The sequence below is a fragment of the Heterobasidion irregulare genome, assembly GCF_000320585.1.
Source record: "Heterobasidion irregulare TC 32-1 unplaced genomic scaffold scaffold_11, whole genome shotgun sequence".
NCBI lineage: Eukaryota > Fungi > Basidiomycota > Agaricomycetes > Russulales > Bondarzewiaceae > Heterobasidion > Heterobasidion irregulare.
The window spans coordinates 629057-640845 of NW_009258207.1; the positions used below are offsets into that span (position 1 = coordinate 629057).

General features: G+C 46.4%; 4 protein-coding genes across 4 annotated transcripts; all 4 read left to right on the forward strand.

Annotated features, from left to right (window-relative positions):
- Positions 1-844: 844 nt before the first annotated feature.
- Positions 845-3520, forward strand: HETIRDRAFT_429929 (uncharacterized protein; the record flags this gene model as incomplete). The annotated part of the gene is made up of 8 exons (XM_009553090.1): positions 845-1032; positions 1090-1354; positions 1407-1538; positions 1598-1670; positions 1725-1805; positions 1870-2482; positions 2980-3122; positions 3339-3520. 8 exons carry the CDS (start codon positions 845-847, stop codon positions 3518-3520), a joined length of 1677 nt encoding a protein of 558 aa, XP_009551385.1.
- Positions 3521-5796: 2276 nt separating this feature from the next.
- HETIRDRAFT_328895 (uncharacterized protein) lies at positions 5797-5970 on the forward strand (the record flags this gene model as incomplete). Its single annotated transcript, XM_009553091.1, has 1 exon — positions 5797-5970. A coding segment is annotated over one exon (174 nt), but the record flags the coding sequence as incomplete, so codon positions are not given.
- Positions 5971-8922: 2952 nt separating this feature from the next.
- HETIRDRAFT_328421 (uncharacterized protein) lies at positions 8923-9087 on the forward strand (the record flags this gene model as incomplete). The annotated part of the gene is made up of 1 exon (XM_009553092.1): positions 8923-9087. A coding segment is annotated over one exon (165 nt), but the record flags the coding sequence as incomplete, so codon positions are not given.
- Positions 9088-9185: 98 nt separating this feature from the next.
- Positions 9186-10160, forward strand: HETIRDRAFT_105958 (uncharacterized protein; the record flags this gene model as incomplete). Its single annotated transcript, XM_009553093.1, has 2 exons — positions 9186-9604; positions 9965-10160. 2 exons carry the CDS (start codon positions 9186-9188, stop codon positions 10158-10160), a joined length of 615 nt encoding a protein of 204 aa, XP_009551388.1.
- Between the last annotated feature and the right edge of the window lie 1629 nt (positions 10161-11789).

Genomic DNA, 11789 nt, shown 5'->3' on the forward strand with positions numbered 1-11789 from the left:
TAGTCCTGCAAACACCGAGTGGCCCGTCAAGATGATCCTTTGCTCAATTCGTATAGATGTGAGTCAGCACATCCACTTGTAAATCTCTTTCTCAGGCAATTGAAACACGTTCCCCCAGCGAACCCATCCGATGATGCCCCTCGCCTCGCCCAGGTCCCTGCCAATCTCACGACGCAGCGCTTGATTTGAATGGGTTGTCTCTGGCGGTCTCTTGAGAGTACACCTCTCCCTTTAAGTGAAGCTCATGCCATCTAGCTTCGATGCTGTCTCTCAGTTGGCACCTATCAGAATCCTTGTCACAATTGATAGAAATTTCCTGGGCGTTAGACAGTTCCACTTAAGTATACTGCCGTCAATACGATGCGTGCTGGGCGTCGACACGAGCACCGCTCTATTTTCACTCATTATAATGAGTTCATTCACGATTTTAACACGGAGATGTCAAGTGCTTGTCTGGTACGTTCCTTTACTTTCTGGATCCCACACGTCAGTCCGCTGATACTCTGTTCACTGCTTAGTTTCACCTCAATCTAGGGTTGTTTTTGATGAGCAGGACCTCGACCTCTCAGACGATCATCCGATCGGTTCTCGACTGTGATTTACATGATCAGGGGATATTCGGGGAATGAGAAAGCTCTTGCATTCAAAGCTCGTTATATGAGCGCTCCACCACTGATTTCTGGTTCCGACCGACAGCGCTTATTGGTTTTATTTTGGTATCGCCTGGACTGCCAGCCATCCTCCGTGAAGCCCATGTTTCATCCTTTGGTTCCATTGTCTGCATGCAAGATATAAAGATAAGGAAGAATACGCGCAACGACCTACCGCCCTCCCCTCAGCCATCATGATAGGATCTCGCTTCATGGCCGCTTTCCTCGCTTCCACCCTTGTCACCCCGCCCGACCCTATATGCATCGTGGGTGCTGGGCCAAGTGGCCTGACGATTGCCAACGGGCTTGAAGACAAAGGTTTTAGCACCATCATATTCGAGAAGAACGCGGTAGTCGGTGGGAAATGTCAGGAGTATTACGAGTGAGCATGCGCTCTCATCATCCTCGTCCCACCAAAAGATCTGATGGTTGTCTGTAGCCCACTCTTTCATCCTTTGGGAGCTCTCTTGCTCTCGAACGTGACGTACAAAGAGACGTTACCAGTTGTTGAAGCTTCAGGTGTACCGCTTCTCCCTTTTGCCAACACGGCCAAGACTTGGCTATTCGATTGGATGACAGGCGAGGTGCAAGAGGCCCCTCTTTCGCCTCCAGAGCTATTCCTCTTAGTTCAGGGAGACGCGCAGAGATATACAGAGTTTTGGAACAACATCTTCTCTCCGAAAATGACGAATGTTGGATACAAGGTATTTGGACTTGATTGCAATCAGTGTCGTCTAAAATTGATACACTTCTCAGAATGGTATTCCTGAAGAGTATACTGTCCCATTCTTACAGTGGTTGTCGGCAAACAATCTCACGTCCCTACAGCCGATTTTTGAAGCGGGTATGGTTCCATACGGCTATGGAGATATCACGGAGACACCAGCCGTAGGTGTTTTTTCACCGTTGGTTCATGTTTGGGAGATTGACGCTGATCCTGGTTGTAGATTTACATGCTTCAATACTTCACACCAGATATATTGCACTTTTTCACTGGTCAGCATGACGGCTACCTTGTAGGTAAGAGATGCCGAATGCTCTGGATCGTATGTTCTCTTATGCATTCTTCTCAAGACTTTCATGAAGTGTTTGTTCAATATGCCGAAAATTCCGTCAAGGGTCCAATATTGACGAACACGAATATCACCAAGATAGGTGCGCATCTCCGCCCATATTGCATGATCGTTTGTCTGACAACTAGGCTTGATTTGCCACTGAGATCGCTCTGGTGATCATCCTGTCATCACCTACACCAACCAAACCGGCTCCACAGCATCGCAAAGCTGCTCCAAGCTCATCCTCGCATTCCCCCCTGTCATGCATGCCCTCCAAGCTGCTAACCTCGACATTTCCGCTGACGAAACCATCGTGTTCTCTCCTGTCGGGATCACCGAGTATTGGTCAGGTGCCGTGAGCGTTGCAGCCCCCGGTGGCTTCAGGTATGAAGCAGAGACATACGAGGCTGTGGGTCAGCCTTCTGCGTTCGTCCGACTCTTCAATGAGTCATCTGTTGCCACGACATGGTCATGGGGGAAATACAGGGGCAACCGGACGACAGAAGAGGCGCGGATACTCCTCAAAGAAACGCTTTCCAAAGTCAACAAGGACCCAAGAAACGCGACGGAGCTGCCTCGTCCTGTCACCGATGAAGACGTGAAGGAGTTTGAGAAGTGGGACTATTTCGCACACTACGATCCGCGAGAGCTACGCGCGGGGTTTTATGGCAAGTTTGATGCATTGCAAGGGAAGCAGAACACGTATTATGCATCTGGATTGAATGGCTTTGAGACCGTCGAGTTTGCAATCCGAGCAGGAAAGGACGTCGTAGACACGTACTTTTCGAGTTCGTGATTGGTGCTTTGCATCTGACTAACGTCATATATACCATGCTGCGGACGTCTCAGTGAGCCCATGGGACAGGCAATACTTCTAATCATAGTGAATTCTTGAGGTATTCAGACCCCTTACAGTGTACATTCTCCGGGAAAATTCAGTTACGAGTTGCCCTCTTATTCCCCCTTTCACTGAGAGCTCTAGCAGCCAGAACACCTGATACGGATGATAGGCAAGCAGACGGCGGGAATCCGCTTTCGTCCATCACGGAAATGACTGCAAAAAGAAAAAGAGTATTTAGATATTTTTTAATTGTTTATAATATATAAAAGATGTAAAATATGTAAAATTAACCAAAGGGCTGGCTCATTTGATCTAGAGCCCTGAAAAAGTGCATGTATCTCCCTTAAAAAGAAGACCCACAATATTGTGAGGTGTATAAATGCTGCTCGCAATATCACCATCAAATATGAAAAAATATTCATCCGTCACCCAGGCTATCCCAGAATTACGATATCACATACCTAGGCTCGGACACAGCCGGTCTTTCAAATTCCGCTGCTCCGCTATGCTCCGTCAAGGGCTCCATGGGAGACCGGCTGGGCTCACTGGTCGCGGTTTTGGCGGGGCGCGCCAAATGTGAGTTCGACTTAGCCAAATTTCGTGCAATCTTCAGCCACCACTACTATACCTTGCCTTTCTCCTTCCTCTCTCCCTCTCCTGTTTAAATTGACAGTGTAATATATCATTCATATGGTTAACTGTGTCTCTATATATGAATCTGATTGATTATCATCTGGAAATTCATCTTCAAAATCATCAAATACAAGGTTATCATCCCTCTCCTTGGCATAGCCATCCATATCAAGTGCTACATCCTCCATAAATGCCAAATTCAGGTTGGGTCAAACACCCTAGTTGAAATCCACCTCATCAAAATTATCTACACTTGCATCACTGTGCCCATTACTATTGTTGGTGGTCATCTGCCAAGCTATCAGTTAGAGAAAGCCACCACATTGGCGTGGCACTCTTGAGCTATATAAACATACCCATCAATAGATGGCTATCCATGACACCGGTGATATGCTAGAGGTGGCTCTAAGTGCAGAGCACAATACCAAAACAACCTCTAATGCAGGGGTGCTGGAGCTAGTATCTGATACATAAGAAATTGTTAGTGATGACTTCAGAAATTGATGGTGCACTGAGAAGCAGTGAGGAGTGTGAGATTATAGCGCCCAAACGGTTTTAGGACTGCACCAAACACCGACCGAATGTTTGGTCAGTCGTGTCGGCAATGCGGTGATGAGCATGGGTATGCTCTAGGCACCAATACCCCACTTTTTGCAGCTTTTCAGTATTCTTTGACCATTTGGCACACTTAGGACCAACCAATCCCGATCTGTTCGGTGATCTCAGCCATTTTTCAGGTGCCGACTTTCCATTTAGACCTCCACACAGTTGTTCGGAGCTGTTCACAGTCATCCGATCCATCTATCATCACTCTCAGCAGTAGGGGCTCTCCACAGACTGTCGCGACCGATCACCAATTGGTTTGGTACACTTCACATAGTCGGCACATTCGGTCAGCTTCGGTGTCCCGAATCGGAGGTGGCCGAACACTTTGTTGACTCAGAACGGATCTGTCTTTCTATCTCTTATCGCCCTTATGCCTTCTGTTGACCTATCCTTCATTATCTTCAGAGCTCCCAAGTTTCTAAATGGTTTACCCATGTGGCATGTGGTTCTTATCTCCGGGTCCATGTGGACTAACCTTGGCAATCTCTCCACTTATTTAGACTTTAGAGTTATTGCTTCTTATCTTATAATGTTTGCAACATCACTCCCTTATCTTCTTTACCTTTGATCACTCTTGGCACGCATTTCCAATTGCTCTATGCCTCTGCCGATCTCCTTATCTTGTACCTGTTCGGACTTACTATAAAAGAGCACCCATGGCCTTGCAATACAGGAGCTTTGGCTCCCCCCTTGTTCCGATTCTATTTGTGCGCTTGTGTCCATGAGACTTTGAGCCATTGCCTTCCGATCCTTGTTCACATTTTGCCCTTTTGTTTGTGTTGTTGCGTTCAATTGCAGCCCTCTGTCAGAGCCCTCGTCGTCTTGCTCTCTCCCTCTCATCTAGTTTGTCATCCTCTGCCAGTGTCCAGTGTGGCCTTGCACCCATTCCCTTTCTTTTGTGTCCAGATCAAATCCTGATCAAATACCAACCAATCAACTGACCAACTGACCGACCTACCGACCTACCAACTGACTGACCTACCAACCGACCGACCAACCTACCAACCGACCGACCGGCCTACCGACTGACCGACTGGCCTACTGACCAACTGACCGACCTACCGACCAACCGACCAACCGGCTTACCGACCAACTGACCGACCAACCAACCAACCAACCAACCAACCAACTGACCGACCAACTGACCAACCGACCGAATATTTTGATTTTGAAGTTGTTTGTTCACTACACTCCAAACACTTTTAGTATGCTCTTGTTGCACAGCTTATAGTTCCTTGCACACTAGAACCAGCTCCTGCCTACCTGCGCTTATAAGGGTGTTTCTTGGGTGTGTTTCGCACTCAGAGGCATCACTAGTGTATCAGCAGTCAGTAACGAGAAGGTAGTGTCATAACCAACAACTACGTGCTTCAAGAGCCACATGGGACTCTGACAATATACGAGGGAGAATGAGGGGTATAAGCAAAGAGTCGAATATGAACACAAACAAGGCCGAACGGTAAGGATGGCAAGTTTTTGGGAATCAATGAAGATGATTTTGATGGTTGAGACGAGTGCAAATGAGCTCTGAACTGTGGGGTGCGAAAGCTGGTTTATTCCAGAGTTGTATGTAGGTTTTTATAGTAAACAGAGCCCCTAAGTAAAATATCAAACATGAAATGAGAGTAGATATCGAATGGGTGCCAAGCCCTAGTGATCAGAGAAGATACAAAGGTAGGTGAGATGTCCATATGGGTTCTAAAGGTGATAAGGTAAAAGTTAATCAGCAATGGTGAAATCCCAAACGTTCAGGATCCGTCACTCGAGTGTAGGTAGCAGGAACAGGTGTTGGCGAGCCAATGAAAAATAAAGAAGACATAATGTACGACTAGGGTGGCCAAGTAATGATGCAAGATTGTGTTTGACCAACCATGTGAAAGTCGGGAAGATAAGCGATAAGGACTGACGACTCACAGAGGACATCGGCTAACACGGAATACTGGCTCTGATCTCATAAACACCTATTGTAATACTCCTATGCAGTCATGGTAAGTATGCAAAGTGTGGGTGAACTGACCCAAGGGCTGCCGAACATCATTTGGAGGGCTGCCATCAGTCGGGTGAGGACCAACCATGTTTGGTGCAAGTCGGCATCTTTAGTACTCGTCTAGCGCTGTTTGGTATCTCCCCAAAGCTTCCCGAATACCTCTCTCGGACCCTAGCGCAGGTGCATGCTTATTACTAGTATTAGAAGGGGTTGTTTTACCTTCACAATATTCAATGGCACTGACTAATAGTTTAACTTAGTGCCATTGCTATAATGTTGTGAACATTGAATTGAATTGCTTCAATGTGGTTGCTGCTCCCTAAACCATAGCTAGCCCTATGTTGCTCAGCAACATGACAAGTGAGAGAACAGTTTCACCCTGGGGCACCTCAATTCTGCATAAACAAGCAAGATGCATGCAACCTATGGCCTCCAGTGCTGGACCCCTTCTATCATACCAATATAATATTGTAGAGCATGCCTGAGTATAGATGACTGACATAGCACCACACACATCCTATTATTGAGACCATTGCTCACAAAGCTATAGACCTCCTGCAAACAATCTGCTACTAATTCCAGCAACATTTCTGCCTACAGCATCCTTCTATGTACTAAACTAGACCCAATCCCTCTTCTATTCTTATTCCTTGTCATCATTTGGCCCCTTGTATTCTTTGCCTTCTGACCCATAGCATAGTATTGCACTATATGGATAGTATCCTACAATGACACCATCATCCTAGCACCCTTTAGTTGCCCGTATTGCTCTGCCTTAGCCTTCAGCATCTTTGTGAGGTGCAATAGAGTGCCCTGTTGTGAGTTTTAATTTTTAGGAACATTTAGAGGCAGAATAATATAGATAAACAATTTATTTGTTAAAATATCTACATACATATTTATTTGCTAAGAGAAGTAATGAGTGTGGAGGCAAGGTATAGTAGTAGTGGCTGAAAATTGCACAAAATTCAGCTGAGTCAAACTCATATTTGGCATGCCTTGCCAAAACTACGATTAGTGAGCCCAGGCAGTATAGAGCCAGCTTAGCTTGCCTAGCTGTAATGACTCTGACGAAAATGCACCATGGCTTTTCAATGCCTACTTGGCCTATTCTACTTGGTAAGCACAATGCTATTACATATCCAGGCTATGCTGGCCATCCATCCGATACGGTTTTCAATGAATTAGGTAATTTAGGAATTATACAGCTTAGTTACTTTAAGCTAACAATAACTCAGATATTGATCAGAATTCACATAGCCTTACACACTTAAATGATGATAGTGACAAGATTTATCTCTAAATAGAGAGTGATAGTAGGGGTCTGGTGGCAACCAGCCATTGGCTAATTCTATGCAACAAACCATGTGAGACCGCTGTCCCATAGGCTTTGGGAGGCAAAATGGAGCATGTTGGAGTCTGAAACAGAGCTAGTCAGTGCGTGCATGCCCAGGGCTGACATAAGCATAGGGAATTCTCTTTTTCTGGCACTGTCTTATAGTGATTTCTTTAGGTGAACTATGAGGGTGCATTCAGCAAGTACTTAGCTTAGCAACAACTCTGGGCTCTTGGTTTTGTTTGCAAATATTTTGTCTATAAATAATCCATTTATCCCTAAATGGAGGGTGAGAGTAGAGAATTGTGGCAAAACTCTGCTGGCTAATGTTGCATGTTGTCACTTATGCTTGTGTAGGCCATGTAAGAAACCACATAAGCAAAGCAAGTGCTATGACAAATTTGGCAAGCAGAGTGAGCTGTCTCTTAAGCTGCCTGGCAACCTCGGCAACTGGAGTAGGCCGTGTCTTAGCAGCCATCAGGGTTCCATATGGCATTCTGGTCTGCCTTGGTGTGCCTGGCAATGCCAACAACTGGAGCAGGCCATGCCTCAGCAGCCATTGGGGCTCAAAATAGCATTCTGGCACCCCATAGGGAACCTCACAGAGGAGCCTCATAGGGCAGAATCTCATAGGGAAATCTTATGGATGAGACCTTATAAGAAGCTTTATATAGGAAAGACCTTATAGAATGTCATAGAAGAGTTATATAGAAATATTGGAGCAACAGACTTTATAGGCACTAGACTTTATGGGTGCTGGACTTTACAGGCACTGGACTTTACAGGCACTAGACTTTATAGGCATATCAGACCAAGCACTGCAACAAAAACTCAAATTAAGCATAGTTGCACTATCACAACACAGCTGGTAAGAAGCTAGTAGCTTAAGAAATTAGGCATGTGCAAGAATCAAACATGCAAGAAGCAGCCACATAACACAAAAGCACTGACTGATCCACTCTACTACAATGGGTAATAATTGTGTGATGATAGCCTTAATATGACAACATTTTCTAATAAAGCGGGACATGTGATGACAACCATATTGAGTATTTCATATAGGATATTTGTTGGCATGCTGGAATATAGAAAGTAGTCTTGAGGGCACCTCTTGAACCTAAACCACTACCTAGTTGGGTTTTTCCCATGCTACAGAGCTGGGCAAGGGTAGGTTTCTATACCACCGTACAAGATAACTGCCGCATCCAACACATTCAGCTCATTCATTATTGGTACACAGAAACCCTCAGAAAACATCTGGCATACCACAGGAGGAATTGAGGGACCTAAGGTCTTATGACCAACTGTAAATGGTTAAACAGCCACGATCCAAGACTAAGCACCAAAGTGCGCAGAGCCACAGATGGCTACACCACACAAGTAAATATGAACAGCCCATATTGCACCTCAAACACAACACCCCCCACACTAACACTACCACACTACAAGAGAACTCTAACATAAGAACATAATAAGCACAACACCTTCTGTCCTAATGCCCTAGAGCTGACGACGAACCAACATAACCAATAAGCCCCTCACCAAACATAACACCTTCCCCGAGCAAAATCGACGTACTTGACGAGCCAACTGTATCCAAACCTTGAGGGCACAACATGTGACCCAACCACAGCAGTTAGACACACCAGACATATGTACAGTTGTAAGTCAGCCACCACAGCATTTCCCGAAAGAAAAAACAAGAAAGCGTGCTGATACAAATCGTCCTCCTTCCTAAACTAGCTGACAAACATCAACACAATGTCATTCTCTATTTAGCCAGCATCTTTCCATGTCTGACATAGCCCCATCACCGGAAGACCGCCCAGAAAAGTCCGTTACAGCCATCAGGAAATCTGTACTTGCCGGCCCTGCCGCAGCAACAAAAAGCACGAGAAGCAAACACAAAGTGGCAGACAATCCTGAGACAGGTAAGAACCACAAACCTAACTAATAAACCCTGCTCACAGACAATATGACAGATGATGACTGGACAGAGATAGTATGAAGGGGATGATCAAAAATAGCACAGACCTCGAGCACTCCCACGGAGTCCAACCCAGACCACTAAACTCAAATGCCTGAAGGCAATGTCACTGCAAGACAGACACTAGAGGAAAAGACCCCAGACAACACTAATGCAAGTGTACCTGAACCCACTTTAAAGGAAAACTCCTTAGCCCCTATCGAGACAGGAGTAATCCCCCACGCCGTAGTAACCCTAGCCAGCCATTCCATCCAGATAACAACCGCCACCAACACCACAGATGCGACCATCTTTTTCCACACTGGGGAGTCCTATGAACAGGTCAATACCAAAGGCTGGACACCTGACACCGTTGCAATCCTCCTGAAGCTCAGTGACCAGCTGGCATGCCGTCCCCCACCCCCAAAAATCAGCCCAACGTCCCCGTACACTGATGAGGACGTCTTTATGGCTAAGCACCCAAATCTCCCTGATGAACCGAGCACTCCTAAAAAGCCCATGACAATGAAGTGAAGTGAAGCGACCAGCACCCCCCCTCCCAAATCTAGCCTTATGTCATGCATAGCCACTGCGTCCATCCACACACTGGCAATTGCAACCTCCATGAATGCTGATGGAGTTATCGTACCCATGTTCACTCAAGGGCCCTTCCCAATCATCCATATGTCACATCCCACGGCCCCACTCGACCACATCAAACCAAGTCAGATTGCCGAATGGGAAGGGATGACATCAACCAAGCTGCTAGCAATACCCTTTGACACAGAACTGAATGGCCCTGCAATCCACAGCTCAGTGGCCAACCGCATCCTATAGGTAGTACGTGAAGTCACGCAGGAGGAGTCCGTAGGTGTGGCAGTGCCAATTAGATCCGCAGAGGCAGCACGTGCACGAGCCTACCCCACCACCTTCCTGGTTTACAACCTCTCCCAAAAAGCCGCCAACACCCTCATCGACAAACAAATCTGGTCAGCGGAGCACATCACCTTCCAAACACTATCGCTCAATATGAACATCCCCTTCTTACTCTTCACACTAGTGGGCTTTACTACCAACGACCCCTAGCTAGTGTTACACACGGTGAAAAACCACTGGACCAAATAGTCTATGGCAGAGTTCTTCAACAACCTGGTCAACAACTCAAAGGCCACCACAAACACACTTGATGATGACACTGTACTCACATTTATAAACTCCCTGAAGGTTGAGTGCATTGACACCAAAGCATAGGTGGGGTGCTAACCCCATGTTTCAACGTCCTAGCAGATGGACCGCTATGAGGAAGCGACAAGAGGTGGTTCCGCATGCGTGACTACCTATGGTCCATCAAGTACTCCTCCAACTTTCATGGCTTGGGAATCACGCAAGCAATGATGCACTGTTCCATCTGTTATGCTGCAGACTGCCCTAGGGGCCTCTGCCTGTTTCCAACCCTCCCAAGTTAGAGAGGACCTAGACACCGACCAATGGCATCAAGCAAATGCCATACAGGGCAAAGGAAGCGGGCAGTATGGCAGAACCGGAGGCATGCAACCCAAAGGCAACAGCCCATGCTACCCCATGCACTAATGATTGATCATCACCCCCACCCCTTGTAAAAATAAAAATAAAATAAAAACAATTGGCTGTATATCTCACTCCCTTTCTCCCAAAATGTGTAGACAATGTAGTACATACTGTCGCCCTTTGTCACAGTACATAGCACCAGAGCTCCAACCCCACCCTTGTATCTCACCTTGGGGAGTGAGAGCAGAGTGACTGAGACAGCAATCAGCCAACTAGCCTACCTGAGGTAATGGGACTAGCACCCAACTGAGCTGAGGCCCACACTTACTGACCACAAGCAGGACAGGAAAGCCAAAGGCTCACCTCTGCGACTGGCACAAGTGTCAGATGGAGACCTATTTAGGCCTGGATGACCCACGGCGAGAGCCTTAAGGTGCTTAGATATAACTGACTATGCCCCAACATATGAAGACATGACAAAGTGCTGAGTCTAACCACGCTGACCGGATATGTCAGACAAGTTCGCCCATGGTCATAGGTGAACAGGAAAGAGCAACTACGAGCATATTAAGCAACCAAAGTGTACATACTATTTAGGGAGATTTGACAGGCAATGGTTTGAGCTTCCAAGGACACCCAGGGGGTAATCCAACTGCTGCCAGGAACCCCCTAGAGAAAGTGTCTGAGGAACACAATGGCGGAACTGCTACAGTGGGGGACATACCAGGTCCAATAAACATGCCCAATGGCAATACCAATCAACATAATAACCAGCACGACCACATCAGTTGTAATACAAGAGCAAACATCATGCTTGCCACTCTGAACATGAAGGGACGCTCCTTGATCTCACTGGACCCAAGTCCAATATCAAAATGGAACAAAGTCTACAGTCTGATGAAAACTCACCACGTAGGCATTCTTACCCTTCAGGAAACACACCTATCTGAAGAACAGGTAACAGGAATACACCGCATCTACAGACAATGCCTAAAAGTCTTCAATTCCAGCCCGTCAAGCAACTCGGCAGGTGTTGCCTTTGTCCTTAACAAGGAAATCACTAATCACTCTCATGCGAACTTTCACACAATAATTCCAGGATGGGCGATTGCCCTGACAACCAAATGGCACCAAGGAGAAGTAATCACATTAATAAATATATATGCACCCAATGGGCACAATAACCAC